The following is a 26,622-nucleotide window of genomic DNA, read 5'->3' as shown; positions in this document are numbered from 1 at the left end:
CTCTGCTTTCTCTCTCTGGACTGGCCTTCCTGCTCTTCTTTCCTCATCTAATACTTCCATAGCCTCCAAGCCTGGACTCACTCATCCTCTTCTCCAGGACATTTTCCCTGAATCCTGGCTGGGCAAAGGGCTCTGTCTCTGCTCCCATAGCCCAGGGCTTACCTCTCTGTTAACACGTGCGGTATTTAGAAATGATACTTTTATCTGGCCGTTTCAACCACTGGAATGTAAGCTGAGGCCACATCTCAGCTGTGTCTTCTCAGATCCAATACCTGGCCCGGGGTGCACTGGGGAGATGTTGTCATGTATTGAGCTAAAGACCACCTGAAGGGTGCGAGATTTATTCCCCATAGTGCCACGGACTTGGTCACTTTTGTGGCTATTGTAAATAAACTATTTGTGCAAAAGCACAGAACAGGGGAGACAGAACTGTAGATTGAGCAGACAAGAAAAAAGAAAAGCAAAACCATCAGTACTTGCAGCAAGTCTTACCCACGTCGGCACGAGAAGCGGCAGCACGATGGCAGAGATTCCGAGCGACGGCCGAGGCAGCAAAGGCCACGCTGATGGTCCTTGGCCCAGACTGTGCATTGGAATCACCTGGGGAGCTTAGACAAGATACCGATATCTGCCTGCCCCCAAGAGATGCTGTTGTCATTTGCCTCGATGGAACCCGGTCTGTATTCTTAACAGCTCTTCAGGTGATTCTCAGTATATACCCACCATACTAGGCCCTGACAGCAAAGAGGAGAGCCAAAGCTGGGGGAACAACAGGTCTGCAGTTTGAGGGAAAGTCGGAGCCCTCAGTATCCCTTAAAGCATATTCCTGGGATGTGTGTGTATGTGGGCATGTCTGTGGGTATCTGTGTGTTTGTGCACTCTTGGTAGCATAGGGGAGGAAGTCAGCCCTCTGCAGCCCTCTAGAGTGAATTAAAGCCTCTGAAATATATTTTAAAAAGCGCATCCTGAGCAATCCAGCTTCCACTGGCGATGAAGAACTGAGACTTTCACATGTTAAGTCCTCTGAATGAAGGTCTGGGTACCCCTTGTTCTTGCACAGAGCAAGAGGGATTTTTAATTTTGTTTACCTCCAGAAAAGAAATCCTTGAGTTGGTAAGCATTTACAAACCTTAAAAATCTTACTTTCAGAGCAGTCTGAAAAGTTAAATGGAGAGTAAAACAGAAATGGTAAAGGCAAATAGCTGGGGCTGTGTAATTTTGGCCCACAATGAATGTGACACAAAATGAAAAGAAAAACTCATCAAAAGGTAATCATTTCCTAAATCTTCTGTGACTGGCATCATCGCATGCCCATGGGCAAGAGGAAGACTGTTAGGGGTATGAGAAGAAAGAATTATATCATCTTGTATACCCAAAAAGCCATTTTGAACATCCAAAATTTAGAAACTTCATCAGATAACAATACAAAGATGATACCTATACTGTTGGGGACAGATTTGAGGTTTGATGTCCACATGCCAGGTTCTAATGGATGTGCACGACTTGGGTGGCTCAGTGAGCAGTTCTCTGGTAGCGGGAGTACTCTGAGTGTATATTTGAGTATCTGTGTCCAGCTTTCCCCATAATATCCAGCATGTCCTGAGTGGAATCCCTTGCCCCTCCCTGTCCCTCTTTTTCTTCCTGTGAAGCAGGGACCTGTCTGATCGCCATCTGGTAATGTTTATGAAGCTCCATCAGACCTTTGTCTGGAAGACTCTGTTAATAGTAATGCATGCTTGGTTTATGAGAGGGTTACAAGAGAATGGAGGTGGAGGCAGGGTGCCAAACACGGCCAGTACTTTTATCTTTGACATTACAAAGAGGTCCTCTGGCTGAGGGCCAGCCTGGAGTTTACTGGAATCGAAAACGCAGACATGTGCTTTCTGTTGGTGGCGTGCCAGGAAGAGGCTCACCGTGCCGTCAGCCAGCACTTCACTTCCACGGGCCGCAAAGTTGCTTGCAAGAGCATCTGAGCCCTGGTGATTCTGTGTAGTCTCTCTCATGGATGTGACGTGGGGCGCAAAAGAGCTGTACCATGGAATCTGGTCACCCCCGTCTCCTCCCAAACTTTCAAAAGTAGTGTTCTCCTCACCAGGCCTTTAGGCCAAATGATTGCCCTCTGGGGTGACCCCCCCTTCAGCTTCCAGGGACAGATCTCTGTATGGATTAATTCACAGACTATGGAATTTTTTGTTTGTTTTAGAATAATTGAAGGAACACTGGCTTTTTTTCCACTGAGGTACAAAATACAATTCTAGATTTTTTTTTTTTTTTAAGAGATTCAAGTAATTCTTTCCCTCAGTGACATGTTTCTTTTGAACTTTTGACTTGTTTGACACGTGGTCTAAGGATTTCAGTGCTGCCTTATGAAGTGTTTGTAAAACTGTGTAATTTCTGCAGCCCAAACTCTGAAGACTTGGGGAAGCTATGGAACCCTCCATTAACTGATGTTAAGAGAGAGGTTCTAATGTCAAATTAAATCATTTCTTTAGATGACCCCTAAGATTACCTCCTAAAAAACTATGTCTAGACTTGTGTCCCAGGGACTTGTTATGTGAAGCTGTCATTGTGGACCCCAGCTAAACTATTCCTTTAATTCAGAACCACAGATGAAATAATCTGATGTGCTTGCTTTAGCAGATAAGCAAATACCATGTTTACCCAAGCTTGGAATATTGCCTGTAATCATTATACATACAAATGTTAGAGGGAATATGTGAATTAAGTAACCATTGTCAAATTCTTGGTTTGGCAGAAGGTAGCACCATGTCGAGTGTTGTCTTTGGTCCTGTAGACCGAAGTGCTATGGCTGGGGTTGTTTATATATGAGAAAACTCAGTTTAAAATAGAAGGAAGGAGGTACAAATCAGAACAAAGGGTTTACAATTTGTTGCACAATCACAAACCCCAGTAACTCTATCAGAATTTCAGGTCTCTTTTCATAGACAACATATACTTCAGACATAGGCAACTAATGGAGTGGAAGGATTCGTTTCCATCTCGATGGTAACCCTGACGAAGTTCTCACCTCGGCAAGCAGAGCCAGGAGGCACTCTTAGACTCCAGGCCTCACAGCTGGCCAGTGGCAGAGCTGGGACCAGGGTCTGGCCTCCTTAGTTCCACGTTCATAGTGCTGCCTGTCACACAGTCTTACATGCCAGCAGCACAGAACCCAAATCAAGCTATCATTCATGCTATGTTTGAATGTCTCTGGAGTGACCACATCTAGGTTATCCTAACCTTTGCCATCAGGACCCTGCCCCTTAAACCTCACTTGAATCTGTTCTGCTGCAGCTTAAAGCATTTTTAACTGTTTGCAGAGGAGAATGAGAGCATCTGTCCCCAAAGAAGAAAATATAAAAGATGGAGATTTGGCAGATTAAAGGAGATGAGGGCTACAGCTTTGGTCTTCATTACAACAAAACTCACCCAGAAATTTGGAGATGTACTTTATCTTAATGGCTATTGTCAGGAGAACAGTTTTCCCACAAAATCTTTGCATTTTCCCTAGAATCTCAAACCTCCCACCTGGTAGTGTTTACACAACACTATTGGCAGGACTTTGGTAGGAGTCGTGAGTATGGCCTTACAGCAGCCTAAGCCATCCATTTGGTACTCTCTCTACAGATGTGAAAAGAATTTGTCCGAATATACACTTGCAAGTGGAGCTCATAGCCCTCTGCGTCATCTAATCCCCATTATATGTTATTATATCAGGAACGTATCTTTCCAGTATGGGGAGAGGGTGCAAGCAAGTGTCTCCTTCCTAAACGTATTCATGTGTGTTTAACTGCCCTTGTAGATCAGCCCATCATGCTAGTTTTCTACAAAAGGCTTTTCTACAAAAGTCTCATTTTTAGCAAGCACCACTGACAGAGGTAGGCTTTCAAACTGCCCTCAGGGTGTAGATGCTGTTTTTATTCTCCCCAGGTTGACTTGATTTTATGTAAGCACATGAGCTTACTTCTCTGAGAAGTAGTTTTATTCCCTGGGATGGGAACACCCCACACAGAGGGAGGGGAGGTGTTGAGGCTGTAGCTGGAAAAGGCCTTTTGTGGTTCTAGAAGTTCTGACTTCCTGCCTTCAAGGCTGTGGTCCCTTTCCCAGAAGCCATGAAGGGAATATTCCCTTCCTTCTGGCAATTCTGTGTAGCTGGAGACTGAACCTTGAAACTGCAGTTGGTTTGAATGTGTGGCTTTGCAGAAATGTGTAGTTGCAGGAGAGCCCTGTTTCTGCCTGAGATCTAAAGCTAAATGGGCATTTGGCAAATGGTGGCAGCGACGGTGGGAATGTAAAGTGGAATGGAACAGAGCTGCCAGTGGCTTCCGCTGTTGCATGAATTTCTCTCCTCCCCACGAGCATTTGTGTTTGGACTGGGTTCACAGCCCCTGATTGCCCAAGTGCTCCTCAGTTGGATCCAAGGGAGTGACAGGGCTGCCCAACGGGAGACGGCTGTCTCATCTGAGAGGAGGACATCCACCCTGGGGTCGGCCGGCTCAGGGAGGTGGGTGAAGCAGCAGGAGGCGGGAACTTTGGGCTCTTGCGAGGATGCAAGCAGCTGCTTGGACTCAGAATTCAAAGCCCTGCTACGTCCTGCTTGCGGACATCTGTTAAAGGCACTGAGATCCCACAATTTCATGAAACAGATGAAAAAATAACCTTTTAAAACCAATTTTACTTCATCTGTGGGCTGATGACAGCATCTGGAGGACATGCTTTTTGTCTGCATCACAGTTACGCTCACTGCCGCGAGGCAGCAGAGCACGCATCGGGAAAGCCAGGGGAAGGTGCACAGGATTGTGCCTGTGGACGTCAGAGGCTGTCTAGTGTGGTTTGTGTTGGATCAGAGAAGTTTGCTTGGATGACTACGTTGAGGAGAAGAGCCTTCCCGGCAAAGGGATTGGGATGTGCAGAGATGTGGGGCCACAGCATAGTTGGTTCTTGATTACGTGATAATGTGCTCCCTCCTCCACCGTTTTTTTCCTTCCCACCAAACACAGCTGACTCGAGTCAGCCTCCTGTTGGCTGGGGATTGAAAGCTCGGGCCACTGTGACATTTAGGATATAAGGAACTCTAGAGGGTGCAGAGGAAAGGATGAGAAGGTGCATCTCCTTAGAAAATTGTTGCCACTGAAGAAATTCGGCCTCAGGACAGTTGAAGGACTTGCCAAGACTGCACAGCTATGCAGCAGGGATATGCAGTAGGGATTCAGTTCCACGTCTTAGGGTTCCAAGCCCGGCATTCTTTTTCACTAAGTTCTGTTAATCTTTGTGTACATTTGCTGATTAATTGCTAATTAGAACATACTACAATTTGATCGTGCTTCCACCTGAGAACACTCCTTCCTTTTCCTTATTCCCCAGCCCGTAATGCCCGCTGCCTGGTCTGTAGTTGATACAGTGTTGCTCTATTTTTAGCCACTATTTTTCCACTTTATGAAAGAGTCAGTTTTCCCCTCCAGTTACATCTGAACTGCTTTCAGTTGTTTTTGCCAAAGGAGGTGGAAATTGGTTCCAGCAAAGATGTTTTCTGTTAATCATAAAGGTTTTTGAATGATGTTGTATATTAATCTAGTCCCAGTATATTGCCCCAACCAGACTACCTCAGTCAAAGACACTGCAAATTACCTCATAATCTTGAATTTCAGGACTTTCCAATCTCTCTCCTGAGTGCAGACAATGTATTTGAACCTCATTCTGCTTTAAAAACTGAAAACCTCTCTTCAAGACACGAATTATTGAATTACTGGAAAAGTTTATAAGTGTTAATTAATTTTATTTTCCATCCTGTACGCCATCTCTTTTCAAGCTAATTAGAGTTTGCATGAGTCCTGGATAACAGGAAGTACTGGGAAGCAGATTACCTTTCTCCTGGTCCTCTTCTTTTTAATGAGAACCATCTGAAATTGGCCCAGTGTAAGAGTTTCAACATCAAACGCTTGCAAGCTAAGTGAACACATCTGTTCGAGTGTTCGAGCTGCAAGGTGGGTCTGGGCGGATTTGTGTGATGTTTAACCTGACAGAGCCAGTGGCCACTTTCCCGAGTTTATACTCAGCTAGCCTGGCTGGACTTCAAACTTTCCCTATGGAAGAAACGTAGCTTTGTTATTCACAGTGACTACTGGTATCTGGCAGGTAAACTTCCTACTCTGAAACCCAAAGGAAGCATCTGGCCAATTGAATATAACCGTGTTGAGTGATACCCTTTTATGTGGTGGTGAGATGATCTCATATCATCTGGTACCTATTTTTACAGTGAAGGAAATGATCCCAGGGTATTGATTCAGCAGCTATGGATGAAGGAATGTAGGTGGCCTCACTGATCATCCAGGGATAGATGGAGCCAGGGACCTCTGGGCCAAGAGCACTGTTAGAAACTCAGGATGGTGTTTGAGGTAGAAGCCAGGAGAGGTAACCGAGCCCACTCCCCCAAAGAAGCCTTGGTACGACTGTCAGAAAGCCTGGGTCCGGAGCCAGCGTGGGGTTTCCTACACTGGGGGAGGGCATCACACTTAGCCTCTAAAAGATGACCAATGCCAGCTGTAGTATTTGACAAATACGCACAGCTGCAGTGGGAACGTATCTGACCTTAGTGTGGTAATATTAGACTCAAGGTAGACGTGTGCTGTGAAAAGAACAACCTGTTGTCTTGGTTGGGATTCTCTTTGTTGTGGTGGAGTTGAGGTATTTTATTCTTGTGATACTGTCACCCATGGGTTGTGGAAGACCCACTTCTCATTCACTGCATCACCAAATATTTACTGAGTGATTTACCTTGCGGGCACTGGGAATATAGCTATGATGAGGTCCCGGCCCCTCAGGGCCTTCTCAGGATACCCAGGAGGCAGCCCAGGAGATCATTCATGTCAGCTCAGGGCTAGGTTAGCCTGGAGGACCAGGCTAACCCAGAAGGCAGAACCAGAGAAGGTTTCCTGATAGACGACCTCAGGGGCTGTGTCCCCAAAGGACAAACGGGAAGAAAGCCAGAGTTAAATGGAGTGGTGAGCCGAGGAAACGGCGGAAACCACGTTCCCAGTCCTGACAGAAGTCACAGGACGGCGATTTTAGCTGGAAGAGTGGGTGCGGTGCAGTCAGAGACGGGCGTGGGTAGGATTTTGGGGTGGAGCTGTGCGGGGAAAGAATGGGGTGAGTGAATTGGGAGGGCAGTGTTCAAGGGTCTCGTGTGGTCAGAGAGAGAATGGAGAAATGAGACTCGTTCTTACCTGAGAACAGCAGCACAGTTCTGCCTGAAATGAACTATCTCCACGATCGTACTGTTTAAATTGAAGGACTTCCCTGGGGCTGTGCAAAAGAGTGGTCACCGGAGGTGGAGCTAGACTGGCTCTGCACTGCTGCGATCGCTAGAGTGGTTCCATAGCGGCCACCTAGACCAGCTGCTCCTTCTGCAAGCGAGGAAGCTGAGGACCGGAGGTGGAGCTAGACTGGCTCTGCACTACTGCAGTCACTAGAGTGGTTCCATAGCGGCCGCCTAGACCAGCTGCTCCTTCTGCAGGCGAGGAAGCTGAGGGCCGGGAGAAGGAAGGCTTGTCCGGGGTCTTGCAGTGGGTCAGGGCAGAGATGCCACCAGTGCTGGAACCAGCAGGTTCTTAATTCTCTCAGTCATTTCCCAGGAAAGCCAACTTTCTTAGGAATCCTTCTGCTTCTAGGCTGAATTCTTTTTAGCATTTGTAGAAAATTCAGCAATAGTATATTTGATGTTTAAATGAATGTAAAATGAATATTTCTATCCCCTAAAAAAAAATTTCAGGACTCACCCATTCAAGCTCCTTTTACGTGGTACAAATAAAATTCAAAGAGATTTTCGTTCTCCTAAATAACTTTGTCCTGAATTATATCAAGTGTCTTTGTGTTTGGATATGAAATAATGAAAATAAGGATATAAATTTACTAATTTTATACCTCAGGGACTGTGATAAAAAACATAGTAATTTACTATTTGCAAATCAGAAAAGTAGAAGATTTAAATTATACTTCCCTAAGTAGTTTTTCTGTTTCTGTACACACGCCCTATTGATACACCTATGCAACTGAACGTTTTCCTCCGGCCTGGTGTGGAGAGCGGGGAGATGAGACAGACCCAGTGTAGACGTAATTGTGAATAGCAGCCACAGCAGATGGGTAGGGTCAGGGGAAGCTGGAACCTGAGAGGCAGTCACCCTAGTGGAACACTGCAGGGAGGTGATAGCTGTTCGTGAGTGTGACTTTGTCTGGCTCCAGTGTAAAATGCTCTCAGAGGTATCGTTTCTAAATGTTTAGGAGCAGTTTCAAAGCTTGCTTGCTCTTCTGTTAAATAAAGGCTTAGGGTCAACCTGAAAGAACAGCTAATCAGATTATGTTCACTGGTGGCAAATTTAGTTGTGACTATAATTCCCATATGAAATTGTTCTGCCCTGGGCTGCCGTCTCACCCTGCTTGATAGAAGAACACGAGATCTGCTGTGGGTTCTGTGTTGGAGGATTTTACTCTCCTCTTGAAAGTGCTAGTACTAGGAAGAGCTTAGGAAACATGGGTGAAGATACTTTGAATGTATTAACTCAGACATGAGTTTCACCTTCTAAGCAAGTCCAGGAGAGAAACGAATCAAATTTAAGCATGAAGGTAGTAGAAAGAGCATGGGCTCTGGAGCCAGCCAGACCTGGGTTTGAATCCTACCTCTGGTAATCAGGGGTAGAAGGACATTTGGACCAATTATGTAACCTTCAGGACTATCTTGCACCTCATTTGTAAATTACAGGTATTGATGCCTTTCAAAGATGTAGTGAGGAATAACTGAAATAAACACAAGAGACATCAAATCATTACCAAGTTAGTTCACTTCTTCCAGATCCATTCTAGAGACATTCAGCAGAGCATTTGTTACATATAAGACCATGCTGGATATTTGGGAGAGGCCAGACCAAAGAAGAAGACGACCTATATTCAGCTCTAAAGAGCTGACAATTAAGTGGGGGAAGACAGGACACGCACACACACTGCAGTCCACAAGCTCTGGCCACACTGGCCTCTATTGTTCCTGGAATATTCAGGCATGCTTCTGCCTCTGCACTTGCCCTCCCCTCTCCGTGGAACTCCTGTCTCCTACACCTCCACCTCCTTTAGAGCTTTACTCAAATATCATCTTAGTGAGACCTGCCCCAGTCGTCCTGTTTAAAATGAACTCCCTGGTGCCAGTATTCCCCATGCCTCTTCCCTGTTTTTCCCCCAACAAAATGTGTGTGTGTGTGCGCGTGTGTGTGCGTGCAGGTGTGTATCTTCTCTTACTGTGTGTTCCACCTGCCTCTTCAGTATGAACATGATGATGATCTGATTTATGTACTGCTCTATCCCCACTGCCTACAACAGTGCCTGGTTAGGTACTCAGTAAGTGTTAATGGAATAAATGAGTGATCTGACTGACTAATTTCAGGTACAGAGAGGGCCAGGCACAAAGAGCCCCTGTGGCCAGAAGAGCAGAAGGTATGTTAGGGACCACATTTTCTGTAGCTGCTGCAACAATTGATCATAAATACAGCATCTTAAAACAGCTCCGATTGATTATTTTAGGGTTCTGTAGGCCAGAAGCCTGACCCAAGTCTCAGCGGGCCAAAATCAAGGTGTGGGCAAGGTTGCTGTCCTTTCTGGAAGCTCCAGGGCACTGGATTCCTTGCCTTTGCCGGCCTCTGGTTACACAGCACATCCCCCGACCTCCTCGTTTGCCTCCCTCTTCTACTTCTAAGGACCCTTGTAATTAGACTGGACCCACCTGGAAAGTCCGGGGTACCCTCAGCTATTTTAAGGTCAGCTGATGAGCAACCTCAATCCCGTCTACAACTCAGTTCCCCTTTGCGGTGTGACCGAACATATTCACAGGTTTTGGAGAGCAGGACGTGGACATCTTTGGGGGTCCATTATTCTGGTTACCATAGAGACTAGCAAGCTTAGGTCTAGGGTTTAAGCTGCCAGCTGTGAAATGTAAAACTGGAATATTCACTCAGGAATGGCCACGACAGCCAAGATCTAACTGCTAAGCTTGATCTGGGAGGCCGTGGGAAGTCGCTGAAGGCTTTGGAACAGGAGAGTGAGGTGATTGTTAGGAGATGACGACGGACTTAGAGGAGGCATTCGGAGGGAGACTGTTGTTTACCTTCTTCTTTTTTTTTTTTTCTTGAGGTGGAGTCTTGCTCTGTTGTCCAGGCTGGAGTGCAGTGGCATGGTCTCGGCTCACTGCAACCTCCACCTCCCAGGTTTGAGCAATTCTCCTGCCTCAGCCTCCGAAGTAGCTGGGATTACAGGCACGTTCCACCAGACCCAGCTAGTTTTTGTATTTTTAGTAGAGACGAGGTTTTGTCATGTTGGCCAGGCTGGTCTCGAACTCCTGACCTCAGGTGATCCTCCTGTCTCAGCCTCCCAAAGTGCTGGGATTACAGGCGTGAGCCACCATGCCTAGCCTGTTGTTTACCTTCTTAAGAGCATTTTATCTCCTCCGTTCTCTGTGTACAGAAAGCTAGGGATGTATTTAGAATTTCCTTTTAAAAAAAAAAAAACAGTACACCTATGGTGTCCTTTTAAAAACCATTCTACTATATCACACATATGCACAGCACATACACACAGAGGCCCACAAAGCCGAATTACACAGACAGAAGTGCTCCCCTCTCCTCATCCACACACCCGCCGCCCCAGCCTGCGAAGGAGAGTCTCAGGATCTGTTTTCTGTGGCTCGTAGTGCCCTCCCACCTTTTTTTCCTGCCCCGGTGCACTTGAGTGATGTTTCTTCTTCCCAGAAACACAGGCTGACTCTGGCAGTGGCTCTCATGGGGTCGTTGTATAAGCCTCCTTCAACGGGCACGTAAGAGTCTCCAGGGAGATGTCTAGAGTATGAAAAAGTCCCTCCTTCCTCACCCTTATGTCACCCCCACGCTGGCCCTGCTTTCATATAACCTCCTAGGATGGTTCTTGTCCCTGACACCCGTTGAAAGTCTCGTGGATGTTGAACACCTGGTTTTGAATAGTGTCTTGTAAGCGTGCTTACCCTCTGACGAGCCACCTGAAAGCAGCACGTCCCACAGGACTTTCTGCAGTGACATAGTGAACCGTTCTGTATCTCGGTTGTTCAGTGTGGTAGCCAAAGCCACATGTGGCTGTTAGCTTCTTGGAATGTGGCTGCTGCAGCTGAGGAACTGTTTTTTATTGTTTTAATTAATTGAAATTGAAATAGCCACACCTGCCTGGTGGCTACCTATTAGTGAAACTTTAAAGAAGCAGGACTTGCTGAGCATGCTGAAAAGACCATAGCAGTATCTGTGGTAAACAGAGTAACATTTGCCAAGAAGATAGCCTTTTGGAATCAGACCTGGGTTGAAATTTTGGTTCCAAGCTGGTGATTTTCAGGAAAGTCACTTAACTGAGTCTCAGTTTTGCCATCTATAAACTGGGTAGGATCAGTGATATATTAGGGAGAAAGATGTTAGGCACCCTCTGACCTGGGGAGAAGAATATTTCACCTCTGAATTGTTGCACGTAGTAAACATCAGATGTACTTTTCGTTGGTTTTATTATTATTTTTCAGTATTCTATAGACAATAGTCATTGCCTGACCCAGGGTAGACTTCTCCCACTCCCTGCCTGTGTTACCCCCATGGGATATGATCTTACATAAAAGAATTGTGTGAAGATAAGACAATATCAGTAAAGCCTTCAGCATTGTGTGCACATGTGGTTTTCAGTCATTCATTCAACAAGTGCTGATTAAGCAACAACTATGTGCCAGGCACTGCGCTAGATACCAGAGGTACACTGGCCAACGGGAAATAGAAGACCTGCTTACTAAATAGGAGGGCAGACATTTCATATGTGGTAGCTCATAATTTTATGTTCTTCTGAATTTTTTTTGTGTTTAGTTTAGGTGGAAGAGTCAGAATTGCTTCACATGGGTGTAGTTGTATTTTATTCTTAGTAAAGTTTTAGCTGTAGGTCTCCTAACAAATAACTATTTATCCTATTCCCCTTCTGTTTTTTAAAAATATCAGCTTTATTGAGGTGTTGTGATGAAATTCGCCCAGTTAAAGTGCACAGTTCAGTGGTTTTCAGTCTCTTTACAGTGTTGTGCAGCTAGCATGGTGTCCATTTTAGAGCATTATTATCACCCCCGGAGAAACCCCTACCCATTAGCAGTGACTCTCCAGTTCCCTCCAGTCCTCTTAGTCCTAGGCAACCACTAATCGACTCTGTCTCTGTGGATTTGCCTCTTCTGGACGTGCCATATCCATGGAGTCATACGTGTGGTCTTTGTGATTGGCTTCTCGCTTAGCGGAACGTGTTCAGGGTTCATCCATGTTGTAGCATGTGGTCGGTACTTGATTGTAGAATCATATTCCATTGTCTGGATATACGCCATATTGATAGACATGTGAGTTGTTTGCATTTTTTGCCTATTATGAACAACGCTGCTATGAATATTTGTGAACAAGTTTTGTTGAACATATGTGTTCATTTCTTTTGGGTAGACACCCAGGAGTAGGATTGTTAATATGGTAACTCTAATTGGTAATATGAAAACTCTGCATTGAACCCTTTGAGGAACTTCCAGAGTGTTTTCCAAAGCTACCATTTTGTGTTCTCATGAGCAGTGTGTGAGGGTATCCGTTTCTCCACGTCTTCACCAGCCTTTGCTGTTATCCTGTCTTTTTGACTATAGCCGTGGTAGTGGGTATCAAGTAATATCTCACTGTGGTTTTGCTTTATATTTCCCTGATGATAAATGATGTCAAGCATCTTTTCATGGCCTTGCAGGCCTTTTGTATATCTGGGAGAAAGGTCTATTCGGGTCCTTTGCTTATTACTAATTGGGTTATTTGTCTTCCTTTTCTGGCCTGAGCAGGATGCTGATATGCTAACTGGTGATGAGCAAGTATGGAAGGAAGTTCAAGAATCCCTGAAAAAAATTGAAGAACTGAAGGCACACTGGAGTATCCTTTCGCCTGTGGGTTGAGCTGGACTGTTGGGATTGTTTTCTTGTTTTCTTGTTTTCTTGAAGCCCTGTGGTAATGAGGCCAAAGGCGGGGCTTGACCTCTCCATGAGCCAGTGGTTTTCACTCTGTTCCGTGGTCACAGGCCACACCCCCGATCCCGGCCAGCAGTTTGAGTAATGACAAGGAAGATCGTGGCAAGATCAGCATGAATAATAACTCACTACCTTTAGGTAATAATCAACACTCATGGCCCAATAGTAGTAGGAAAGTAAGTGTTAGTCTCTTTACGTGTAAAAGGTGACAAATTCCTCAATTATCTTCTCCCATAACCACTTACATCTCCAGGAAAGAATAGCTTAGAATCCTTGTCATTCAGTGCCATTGACCCTCAGACCCAGAAGCTTCGTATTAAACCAGGCATGACTACAGTGGCAGCAGGGATTTGCTGCACGACACATTTTCTCGGCATGAATAGTAATGACCACAGGTGGGCCAAAGTTCAGAGTAAGGAGAGATCACGTAGGATGAAGGTCATCTGGGAAGGCTCCACAGATGTTTTACTGTGCAAAAGATAACCTGAGTCGGGGCAGGATTTGGATAGGCCGAGGCTGAGAGGGAGGCCGCTCCTGGTAGAGGAGTTCACTGGAGCAAAGCTGTGATGAAGGGAGACAGCAGGCAAGAAGGAAGAGATCAAGGTGGATGAAAAGACTGCAAAAGGTCATTCAGAGACTTTGGGGTAAATTATATCCCAGGCACTAAGAACATTTCCAATTTGCTGACGATGCTATTTAGAGAGTTGTAAAGAGCTAGAGAGGGAGGTAGAGGGAGGTCTCCAGTTGTAAAGGTGAAGGACATAATTTTGAGTTGATAGCCCACTGAGCTGATTAGCAGTCTTGGCAAAGAATCTTGGACTGGTTACTAAGGAATGGAAAAGGAAGCAGTGATCATCATGATGCTGCAGGGGTTCTCCAAGAGCGAGTGAATGCACAGAGACGTGGCTTTCTTTGGTAAAATTTGTATCGAGACTTCAGAAAGGGATTTGACGAAAAGTAGTCAAGAAACTTACATTAGATGTTAGCAAAACTAACTGAACAGCTACACTGAAAAAATGATGTTAAATGATTCAGTGTCATTCTGGAGCGTTGTTCCATCTCGGTCCTCTTTAATTCATAATTCCATACCTTTAACAAAGATACAGAGGACAGGTTTATGAAATCTCCAAAGTGACGTAGATGGGGAGGATAATAGAGGGAGGATGATAGAATCTGTATCTCAAAAGAAAAAAGGACTTCAAAAGATCCCTAAATGTTTAAATGGTGTCCAAGTTTTAAAGAGATGAAATATAACAAGAACATACATACAATTTCTATTTGGATCAAAAAGTTAAAATATGTAAATACACATAAGAACATGTGAAAAAAAATTAGGGCTTTAGTAAACAGCAAAATTTAATAACATTTAAGAGTATAATATAATCTTACTACTGTGATCTTGGGCTGCATTAATATTGATTAGAAAATGATAGAGATGATAGTATTGGTCCGATTATTTCTAGAATTTTCTATTCAGTTTGAGGTAGGAAGTATTAAAACAACTGGTTTTGAGGGGTGGAACTGAAATTAAGGAGGGATTTGAAGCCCTGTCTATGATGAGATAGAAGATACTGGGAAAACAGTCCACTCTGGAACAGGAGGTCCCTGTTCATGGGCTCAAAGAGCTTTTTATGCGCAGAGGAGTAGACTTGTTCTGTTTGGGCCCTGGCCATGGTATTGGGGCCCACGGATAACCCAGCCAGAGTTCAGTTTCAACTGGACAAGGTTTTACTGAAAACAGACTGTACGCTGAGTACCTTGCTGGACATCATTCACCTGATGGTTCAGACAGAAGTTAGAAAACACAGCCCTGCACTCACTACTCTCCTACATAGCGGGGTAGTAAAATGTCCATTAATACATATTTTGGTAAAGATCTAGACTTACAGCGGCGTCAAAGACACAATAGTCAACTCTGGGAAGTTGAAAGGTTTCACAGAGGAGGTGACCAGTGAGCTGCGTCTGGGAGGATTAGTGGGAGTTCACCAGGCCAACCAAGAGAAGAGGCGTCCAACACAAGGGATGACGTGTTCAGATGCACAGAACATGCACTGCTGCTGAGAAGCTGCCGGCTGTGCAGTGTGGGAGGGAGGGGAAGGTGGCACAGCCTTCACTGCCATGCACAGATTAGACTTCATAGGTGAGAGGGGGCCATGCAATGATTTTTTAAGCAGTAGAGTAATATGATCAAGTGGATACAGGCTCTGTGGACTGACAGTCTTTGAGTCTCAATGAGTTGAGTAATTCCCAAGTGAATTTACTGTGCTTCCCTTTCTCTTTTCCCCTGATCCTCTTATGGTCATTTAAAAGTATTCAGGAAAAAAGGGTATCTGTTCTGTCCGTTAAGAATCTATTCTCTTTGGGTAGACTATCCAGCCCTGCTAGGTCTAGAGCTCAGCTCCTTACTGGAACAGAGTCACTTGTAATAAACACCACACAGATGCCAGGGACTAAATCTTTGAGCAAATACATGTCAGTAGTAACTTGGGGGAAAAGCCTCTTAGTTAAAATTATTCCATTTTTTTGCTCACTGGGGTGTTATGAAGGAAAGGTTTTGCCTTGTTTGCCAAGAGACAGTTGCCAGTGTTGCGAAGGAAAATTGGCACGTAGTCCCTTCCAGCTTGCTGGGGGATAAAGTAGATGCATTCCTATGAGTGGCTGCGGAACATCACATCTGGCTTTTACTTCTAAGGCCTGTCACCTCAAACCTCTTTAGAATAAGTGGGAACATACATAAATGAACAGGCAAATAATTGTGGAGGTCAAACAGCACAATGTTAAAATAAGGTACAAGTCTTGCCACAGAAATGTCTAGCATTGTGTAAGAGACAGTCATTCCTCCTGACAGTTCGTCAAATATCTAATCCTGGAATGAAGAGTCACGGAGGTTAGCCCAGCAATCTGTTACAAAATCAGTGCATTGCCTAAGATACTGCTTCCCCCAACCTCTAGGGGATACATTCAGCAAACTTTGAACATACATGTCAGATGAATGCCAGAGCAAATCCTGGACTCACTTTTCTTCAGGAAGAAGGAACCTTTTTTAGGATCAGGGTCAATTCTTCCAAGACAGGACTCATCCTAAAATTGCAGTGGGTGTGACAGAAAAGGCTCTCAGCTGTGCATTGTGGTGCTTTCAATTCTCGTCAAGGAACTCATCTTTTGGAGTAAGATATTGGGCCTCTGGGAAGCCTTTGCTGGAAAGAAAATATATTTCCTGTGATAGTTCATAAAGGTATTTGTCTCCACTTTCAGGAATGGCTTGATTGGTTTATTGGAAGTATTTGCTAATGTTTTGGAAAACCATGTTCTGAGAAGGGTATGGACACTCAAAGAGGAAGGTTTTGCTGGACAGAGAGGGGAGCATATACAGTGGGTTGGCTGTTCAGGGCTGGGCATGCTCTGTTAGGACCTCCATGAAGAGGGTTTTGAATTAGGGGCCGGGGATGGCACAGAAAGCATGGATTGTAAAGAGACCAGGTCATGTGGGAGTGGGAGGGGTGTGGGGGCATGAAGGGAAGTTCAGTCAAAGTCAGTCCACTGAACCACTTTCTTTAAGCCCAGTCAGGCTCAGAGGTCACGTCACAGAGGGAAGATGGAAGGCACTAATGCTTGCGTAGTGTGTGCCTTGTGCATGCCAGGAAATGTTCCCCACTGTGTCTCTGACACCCAGAACTCCACCTGGCTCATGAGAGGACACATGACGAATTGTGTCATTTTACATACAGTATATTACTCATTCTTACATTGACATTAGTCATTTTTATTTCTGGTGTATCATTAAGCACTTTGACTTCCTCAGAACCTCAAGTCTGATAAATGACAGGACTAGATTAGATCTGAATCTAGCTTTACTACAGTCGAAGGCTAGGCTGCCATTTCCGATCTTCAAAACCTTTTCCCCCACTGGAATGACAACATATGAAGCAGATGAATTTGGAGCTCCACTAGGTGATGGTGGGACAGGAGTGAGAGAAGGGCAAGTCCCAGCCCAGGACCCTCCTTGGTCTCCGACTCGCCTAACAGTGCACAGTGAAGAAACTATGAGGTCCCGGGGTCCTGCACTCTCGCCTTCGCTCTGTTTCCCAGAGAATTCACTGGGGAGGGAGTCAAAGCATGCTCCATAAACCATATCCTCAGTCCTCTGACTGCCCCTCTAAGACAAGGAATATCAGTTTTAAAAAGTGAAGTCACTCCAAGGCTACATGAGATTGTTATTGACTCATAGTTAATCAGAAAGTCAGAGTTACTGAGAAGTGGATATTGAGTCTTCTCCCCATCCTTTTTAAAGCATCGTTTTCCTTGCCAGCAATTTATGTGCATAAGCCACGTTCCTAATATTGTCTCTTATTTTGGGGGTTTAAAATAACACAGATTTTAATTATTTGGTTAAGTACAGGCTTGGGTCACTTTTGCTTTATAATAAAAAAAGATGAGATCCCGTGGAAATATATTTCTTCACATTGCTCCACCTAGTGTGTGCCTGTGGGTTGTGTGTGTATTTGGGTTCATGTATGCCCAGAACTCAGATAACACAGAAGCAAACATGAGCTCTTCCTTTTGAAAAAAGAATCTCTCTAAAGCATCTTTAATTTCAAATCAGTTTTTAAACAGAAGCTAACAGAGTAAATAATTTAAAACCAAATTAACTTAATCTTTAGTCCAATTTAATAAAGGACTGCATTTATTTATGACTAGATTTAAAGAGAACACATCTAGGAGTGTGAAGAAAGAACAGGTCTTTAGAAGTTTTTGTTTGTTTGTTTTCGGGTTTTTTTGTTTGTTTGTTTTTGAGACGGAGTCTCGCTCTGTCGCCTAGACTGGAGTGCAGTGGCGTGATCTCGGCTCGCTGCAAGCTTCGCCTCCCTGGTTCCCGCCATTCTCCTGCCTCAGCCTCCTGAGTAGCTGGGACTACAGGCGCCGCCACCACGCCCGGCTAATTTTTTGTATTTTTAGTACAGACAGGGTTTCACCATGTTAGCCAGGATGGTCTCGATCTCCTGACCTCGTGATCCTCCCGCCTCAACCTCCCAAAATGCTGGGATTGCAGGCGTGAGCCACCGCGCCTGGCCTGAAAGTTTTAAAACTCCAAAGCACAGGCCTGGTTACAAGCTAGTCTGTTGACGTAAACAGAATTTACTTCACTGAGATGCCACTTCTGTGTTTTTGTTTCTCAAGTGTGTTTTCAGGCGGCTCCTCTGTGAAAAGTAACGGGTGCTTCCCTCCCTCCTGCGCTTGGGAGCTCTTCAGCCTTTTAGAGAATCTAATTTCACTTTGGTTTTTTTTCTCGATGAAGACAATGAATCCTTAACTAAGGTTAATAACAGAGTGGGAGCAGGTTCTGGCCATGTGCCAGGCGATCATCAGCAGCAATTCTGAGCGGCTTCCCGATATCAACATCTACCAGCTGAAGGTGCTCGACTGCGCCATGGATGCCTGCATCAACCTCGGCCTGCTGGAGGAAGCCTTGTTCTATGGTACTCGGACCATGGAGCCATACAGGCGAGTCCCAGGGAGGGGGTAACACAAGAGCTAGGACGTCTTCACGTTGGGCAAAGATCGATATTGTGAAGTCATTCCGATTACTGCTTTGCATGGAGGATTTCCAGCTGCTTCTCAACCGTTGTGTAAAACCAAGTCTTATTTTATTCATTCCCCCTTGTTCATTCACTTATGCATTCATTCATCATTTGTAAAGTTCCTTCCGCGTGTCAGGCACCGTGGGTGTACAGAAACTAATTAGATGCTGTCTCGATCTGGAGCAGATGATTACAATACGATGTGGCGCTTGCAATGACAAAGGCAGGCTCAGGGTGCTGGGGGAGCTGGAGAGGAACACGGGCTCAGACCTAGCTTGAGAGGCTGTGTCATTGGCCTCTGCTGGTCCAGGTGAGGATGGCCATACGGGGCCCTTGGTCTGGCTGGCAGTAAATCCTGGTCCCTTCTCTTTCTCAGGATTTATGCTTTCAGTGGAATCATTTGTCTTCATAATTACCTTGTGAGCCAGGGAGGACAGCAGGGAGATGGCCCTGCCTCAGCTTATCCTTGAGTCAGGTGAAGGAACAATTGGTGATTTTGCTTCTTGACTGATCTCAGCTCCTTGAGACCAGAAGGCGTTTTGCCCTGAGATGTTTTTATAACTCAGAGAAGCTTTGAGGAGGGTAGTGTTGAACTGCTGAGAGTTAGGTGCTGGTGGATGTTGCACCCTGATTTGCAGTAGGCTGAGAACATAATTCTAGAAGGTGAGACTGAGGGCAGCCCAAGGGGAAGGGCACAGAGACAGCGGACCATAATCTGAGGTTGGAATGGCTCAGTCTCTAGCACAGAGCAAGGTTGCTGATGGGAAGGTACCTTGAAAGCACCTGTGACCGGGAGCGATGGCAGAGGGAGAAGGTCCCTGGAGAACAGGGGGTCCATCCTGGGCAAATCTTTAATTTCCCAGCTTTGCAGACTGTGCAAATACCGTGTCAGTCCAAAGGGGTGAAGCAGAGGGAGAATCCAGGACCAGACCTATGCAACGTAGGACAACGGGCAGGGAGAGGCTGTAAGTGAAGAGGGGCAGGTGGAAAAGTCAGAGCCCAGGGTACTTCCTGTTCCCGCTAGAGGAAGACTCTCAGGAGACATCTGGGAGAGGAAGTTCCCAGAGTCAACATAAGAACAGAAGTGAGTCCAGGGTCTAGGATATTTGTTCGGACTAATGGTAGGAAACCAGAAATGAGTTGCTTGGTCAGGAAGCCAGGCATGAGCCAGGAGCTTGGTGCAGAACCCGAAGACGGCAGAGGCTCCACCAGCCAGGTGGATGGCAGAGGTCCCTGGCCAGCCAGTGGCACCAGCCTGACCCTGAGCATGTTTCCTGGACTTCTGCAGGTGGTTTCCTCCACTGCCTGTGGGTGAACGGCTCTGGAATCCAGACTGTGAGTCAGCTTTAATCAAACGTATAAGGGATTGGCTTGAGGGCTGAGACTGTAGACTTTCCCATGAGCAGTGAAATGCCTGCTGAGTGTGATCAATCTTGTGGGTTCTCAGAAAATACGGATTGCGTTCAAAGAGATAAGGCTTCATCTCTGAGCCTTAGCATTGCAAAAAGAGGCAGGTCAGATGGTTGGCGTTACCTCCCTGAACTCCACAGCTTGCTATGAGAAGGCCAAACCACAGCCTCTGGGTGAGCGGATCTACTCCATCCAAAAGACGCAGACTGAAAAACACCCTTTCTTCTCCAGGCCCCCATCAGCAGCCTCTGGCTCTCTGCTAGCGCTGCGCTGACTCTTCTGCCTTATCTTCCCTTTCCTTTTGACACCCAGACTGCCCTGCCCAGGCCACTCTGAAGCACAGAAACTTGAAATGGGTCCACCACATCCATAAAGAAGACCACACACCTACAAGGGTGTCTGTTCTGCATGTATTTTGCAACCTTCTCTTCCCCACATCCACCAGGGCCTCTTAGAGGCACTAACTTACCCCTTAAGTAACTGGCAGTTTGACTGACTTTACAGTTAAACAAAGAGGCTTTTCTTGTAAGCAAGGCCAAGTCTTCGCCACCAGAACACAGTCCATTATGTTTGGAAAACGTTTGGTTATATTTACGTGGTGTTTGGCAGGTCACAGTCTCTCTGTAAATGTGTGCTCTGTTCTTACACTGGGTGACAAATTTCCAAGCCTCCCTTGGCTTCTCTTCCCTGGAATGTGTCGAGGAGCTGCTTTTTGGTGGTATTTCAAGAAATCCAATCTGCATTGATCCACTTCACATGAGTGAGGTACGAATCATTTGCTTTTAAAGCTGTAGTTGAGGAAAAGGCTATAAATAAACCCGAACCAACAAAGTTAAGAGAAATGGGCAGGGTAGATGTTGTCATACTTTGCCTTTTTCCCCTTTAGCTCAGGCAGAGGTAAAAATAAGGAATGGATGCAAATAGGTCAGGTACCCTGCAAGGCTGTTAGCAATTTTAGAACAAAGGCAGGAATGGAGACGTTGGCAGTGGTTTTCACCTCTCACATGTGCACGAGGGAATTCACGCTGGGTGCTCGGCCTCCGCATCCGCTCCCTGCAGATGCTGGAGGTGGGCCTTTTGCTGACCTTTGGCCAAGGTCACAGACGGTTAGCTAGGCATGAGTTACCAAGGGATGATTGCATTGCCATCTGCTGTAACAGTTTTACAATGTTAATCTATTGTTTCCAACAACTAGATGGAGGTCAAGTCTTTCTTGATGATTTTGTCACTCCTGACCTTGGCTAAATTTTAATTGCTGACCTTAGAGGAGAAAGTGCTGCTATTCCATTTTTATCCAAATTATGGCCTTCAGCTCCCTTCTTGCTACTCTGTCATTTATTTTTACTCAATAGATTTTACTCAGTTTTTATGATGCGGCTCAACATTAGGTCCTTCGTGTTTCATAAAACAAGTTAGAAATCACATACAACAAAATATATAATATTTAGCATTAGCCCATAATATGTCTTCTGATAGTATCGGCATATATATGTGACTGTATATGCAAACTCATCTGTCCCTTAGCATTGCAAATATTAAGTAGAATGAAAATAATTTTAAAATACTTGATAAATTTTATTGAAAAGTTTAACTTAGTCTAATGTTAATTAGCCGGTTAGCAGTTCAGAACTTGGCATGCATTTTCCTGTTAAAGATGGTGACAGATTATGGTGAGTTCCCCAGACTAACCCATGAAAGTCTACTCGGCCTTTGGTAGTGCCAGTGTATGGGCCATAAATCCGCCCCCTGCCCAGCCCCCAAAAAAGGAGAGAAAAGTACAAAATTGAACGCATTGTTTTAAAATTTTTGTTTGTCAAATACTAATTCAATTTGAGTTTTCTGTCGGAACTGGAGAGTGATAAGGAGATACAGAGGGTTTTTCCGGCTTTGAAGAGGACTCTCAGGACATTCACACATGTTGTGTTCATTTCTTTTGCGAGATTAGCATATGCTTGTAGGGAAGGACCATTTACGAGGACAGAAAGGTAAAACTCAGCCTCGTCTTCAAACTGTTGGCCCACTCCTTAAAGACAGGCACGGCTAAAAGTTTCTTTCTGGAACTGTTCTGTGTGAGAGTGGCCAGTGTGAATATATTCCAGAGCCACATAGACCTCAGCCTTAGCGTGGTGTCAGAAGATTGAAAATCAACAGTAATCCTAACCTTCGCCAGGGTCTCTCAGAAAACATGAACAGTGGCTCCATCATAATACACAGAATGTTTTCTAAAAGCTCCCGCTCCCCCCACCCCATTCCTTTTCTTCTACTTTCCAAGTTATTCTTGACTCTCTTCCCTTCAGAACTGTTCACGTGGGCTCTTCCACTTTCTCCTGCACTTCTGCCTTTTTCTTGCTTGTCTTGCTTGGGGAAAGACACATCTCCAATAGGTTTTTTAAATATGCCTGCTAAGGTGGTGTATGGAGGAGTGCGGATTAGAAAGAGAAAAGGGAAGGGAAGCCAAGCCAAAGGTCCTCCTTAGTGTGGGGGGAAAACGAAGGAAGAAAAAAAAAAAAAAGGATGACTCCCTAGCCCATGTTCTGTCACTTTTTTCACTTTACAAGAGTGTAGACATCTGTCTAGATCAGCTCTAGATCAGCTCCAGAAAGAAGTATCTGAACTTCATCCAACACTCTTTCCACGTATGTTTGCCATTTATTGTCTCTGATGAGATTTATAGAATTGTTTCACCCAATAAATGAATAAATGTTTTCTTCTCTGCTTCTCTTCTCTCCTCCCTAGATCAGCTCCACCTTATTCTTTTTAACAGATACATAGTATTTCATCTCATGGATATACCATAATGTTTAGATCAGTCTCTCTTGTTTCCATTTATGTGTACCATGTCAAACAATGCCATGATTAATTGAATCCACAGGGTAAATCCATAGGAGAAATTCCTAAATGGTAACTTGCTACATCAAATTTAGGTCCCCCTGAACTTAAAATAAAAGTTATATTTATTTTAAATTTGGATAACCATTTCCAAATTGTACCTCCCCCACCACACACACCAAAATGTCACTCTTTCCTCACGAAAATATGAGAAGGGATGATACTGATTTCCAGTGTATCTGTTCTAAATCCATTTCAAAACCTATTAGGGCCTTCATCTATTCCTTCATCAAAGCCCACATTATAGGGTAAGATTTGTTGATATTAATTTTGTTGTCCATAAATTGTATTTTTGTGCTGGTGGGAATGACATTTTTGTGATGTACCTGGGGAAAAAGGCAAAAGAACAAGAATGATGAAGAGACTTAAGTTGTGATCAGAGAAAGAGGCAAGGGGGGTGGGCTATGAAATCTCCAAGGAGAAGAAAGCTGATAAGAGTGGGATTTCAGCTCAGATAGTTTTCTGTGCTTTGTTGTTAGAAAAAAATGGGGGCAGGTGGAGACAGTGGAAGTATAATGCAGCCGGTAGTTTGTGTACCTGCCATGGTTACAAATCAGGGGTTTGCAACTGAGAAATTGCCAGTTAATTACATAGCAGCCCTATCCGTTTTTAATTTTGCGGGGGATTTTTTTTCTTTTCTTTTTTTGAGAAGCTTTGCAAGATAGGTGGATAAACTATAAGATCTCCTCATAACAGTACCTTATACTGCTGTTTTCAAGCAGGCTTTTCTGAAGAACCCAGTTGTTCTTTCAAGGGTTTTTGTCAGTGTGACGTTCTGGTACAGAAGCCTGCAGAGCTTACCGGGTACATGTTACAGGGGGAGGACCTGAGCGCGCCTTCGGTGCAGTCATGTGCCCAGCCCTTGCTTGGGCCTGCCCTTCGCGATCCCTCATCCCAGGTGCGTGTCACCGTGGGAGGACCTGAGTGAGCGTGTGCGTGTTACCGTGGGAGGACCTGAGCGAGCGTGTCCGTGTCACCGTGGGAGGACCTGAGCGCGCCTTCGGTGCAGTCACGTGCCCAGCCCTTGCTTGGGCCTGCCCTTCCCAATTCTGCCTCCCAGGTGCATGTCACCATGGGGGGAACCTGAGTGCGCGTTCGGTGCAGTGGCATACACAGCGCTTGCTTGGGCCTGCCCCTCCGGATCCCGTATCTCTCCATGTTGCTCAGATGTTGTTAGCTGGCTCTGTGAGGACGCTTGTGTCATTGTCTCTGACAACAAAGCTCATTCCTAGAGCGCAGGCAGAGTCCTTGGCTGTCGTATCTAGTTTAGAACTTTCCTAAACCATGCTCATGGAGTAGGACCTAGAGAACAAATCAGAGCCGGTTCCCTCCCCGGAAGAGGAAAGAAGTATCTGAACTTCATCCAACACTCTTTCCACGGATGTTGTTTGCCTTCATTGTCTCTGATGAGATTTAGAGAATTACTTCACCCGATAAATGAATAAATGTTTTCTTCTTTGCTTATTAATGTTATCAGTGATCTTTTAGCCACTTAATCGTGTTTTCCATGCTTTAGTTTTCAATTAAAGTACCTTTAGTGGAAGACCCTCTATGCACGATTTTGAGCTCTGTATGTGTGTGTGTTCATATGTGTGAAATACTGAATTATCCGGGATGCCTAATCAGGGCTTCTTTCTGTTTGCTGTCCATTCTGTAAGGCTGATTTCTTACTGGGACACTGGGGCAGTGATTACCTGCACAGTGATGGGGGAAGGAGCCCTCAAGACCCAAGCATTTTTTAAAACTTTTAAATATAAGCCTTTTAAATTTAATTCTGAAAGACTTTCTTAATTCAGAATCTAGGCATAAAATAATACAATGAGAAAGGAGGTGAAGGAGGGGAAAATAGAGAAAGAGGGAAGACGAAGAAGAAGGAAAAAAAATATGACAATGACTAGTAGATATTTATTACACCACTGACTTGCGCTTAGGCCTCATTACTTGTGTTTTACTTTTATGGATAACCCAGAGCTAATAGGAGGGTTTAGGTAGGAGGATAACGGAGAACATTATGACCAGTTTCTCTGGCTCTTCTTTTCTTGGAACAAGAGAAATGAGACCATCTCTGCTTCAACCATCTACTCCTCTAAAGTACCTTGACTTCCTTTAACCCTAACCAGCTTGCCTGAGATGCCACCTGTACATTTGGGTAAAGACCGTCATTGCCCAGCTTTGTGGAGTGGTTCCAGCCCTGAGGCTCCTGGTTGTGTGAGAATGGCCCAGCCTTGTACTCTTACTTCTGGAAGAAAAATCTAGGACAGTCTGCATGGAACTGGCATCGGCTCTGGCCCTTCAACACCTCTGAAAAGAGGAGGCAGGATGCCTTGGGCCTTCTCCTACTCCTGCATGTAGCAGCTCTTCTGACCCTCGCTGTTACCTCAGGCATTGGAACAAGTGTTCCATGTGCTGACAGAGCTTTGGATGACAGCAGACAGGCTTAAGTGATCTGGCAGCTTCACATAGCACGCCTTCGTCTAGCTTGCCTATTTCCCATCTGTCTTAAGGATGAAACAAAATGATTGGGTGCTGCTGATGTATGTGGAGCCCCTACTGGGGAAGGGGAGGTGGCCCGTTCGTTGCTTCCAGCATGCTGCTGCGCATGGCAGAACATGCACACAGCCTGTGCTTTCCGTCACCTCCTGGCCACACATCTCTGTAGTGTTTGTCACTCCTGGCTACTAGAGGCCACTACTCAACCATCTTTCAGAGGACCCCATCTTCTGTTTCACTCTGGATGGCATTGCCAGAATCCACTCCTGAGCTTTATTCTGGTAACTCTCCCTGTAGCAAGCGTGCTGGATGTAGTCCACATCCACTTTCAGACAAGAGAACTGAGAAGCTGCTTCTTCCTTCCCCTGTCCCCATTACGAGCTCCAGTGTGCAGCTGTCGTCCTGCCCCAAGTCTGTGTGTGTCTTTCCACATCAACGCTGGCAGGTGTAGGGCTTTGGGAAATCAGATATCTGTAGGAACCTCAATCTTATTTGTGTGCAAGAAGTCGAATATGGCCTTTAGATATGCCTTGTCCGGTAGGAGACAGAGCAAGAGATATCATTCGGACTACAGAAGCCTGCCCATCTTCTCTGCCTGATTCTCAGCTTACTGCATGGCCTCCTGGATGCATAGATCATGGTTGATTTGAATGGGCACATCTCACGTTCCTGGGTCAGGCACTTACTCATTTTTTTCAACAAAAATATTTATGGAGACCTACTTACGTGTATGCACTGTGGCAAACAAAACAGGCAGTACAAAGTCCTCGTTTGGTGGAGCTTACAGATAGCCTTCAACAGCCAGCTGAGGGGCACCTGTGAGCAGCTCCAGAAAACCAGGCCTTTGAGAACCTGAGGAGGAATTACTGGACCAACTCAGGCCTGGCCAGTGATGGACAAGGTTTTTAGAGTGCTGGAGTAGGAGGCCCTTCAGTGGATCAAGTACTTATCTCTCTTGGGGGTCCCTGATTGATTTTCAGGATTTCATTCATCATTCTACTACTTTAAAGCCTCATATACAGAAGTTGGTGCCTCTGATAACCCGAAGCCCTCCCTAATGCATTCTTAGAGCTGTAACCCCCGTTTAGCTCCACGTTGTCATCCTCTATGCTGGAAGGGTACCCAGAAGCCAGGGCCAGCATGCTCAGGCTTTGGAGTGACCGGGGTAAAGCTGGAAGCTGTGCTCATGAC

General features: G+C 45.3%; 1 protein-coding gene across 5 annotated transcripts in view; it reads left to right on the top strand.

Moving 5' to 3' along the window:
- SMYD3 (SET and MYND domain containing 3) overlaps positions 1–26,622 on the top strand; it is a 752,225-nt gene that overhangs the window by 628,202 nt on the left and 97,401 nt on the right. For all 5 annotated transcript variants that reach the window (XM_073011911.1, XM_073011909.1, XM_073011913.1 and 2 more), the window contains 2 exons: positions 12,881–12,968; positions 18,391–18,565. In XM_073011911.1, the coding sequence (XP_072868012.1) occupies positions 12,881–12,968; positions 18,391–18,565 (263 nt within the window). The remainder of the gene's footprint in view (positions 1–12,880; positions 12,969–18,390; positions 18,566–26,622) is intronic.

This window comes from Chlorocebus sabaeus, chromosome 25 (genome assembly GCF_047675955.1).
Source record: "Chlorocebus sabaeus isolate Y175 chromosome 25, mChlSab1.0.hap1, whole genome shotgun sequence".
NCBI lineage: Eukaryota > Metazoa > Chordata > Mammalia > Primates > Cercopithecidae > Chlorocebus > Chlorocebus sabaeus.
This window is presented reverse-complemented; position numbering and strand designations above follow the sequence as displayed.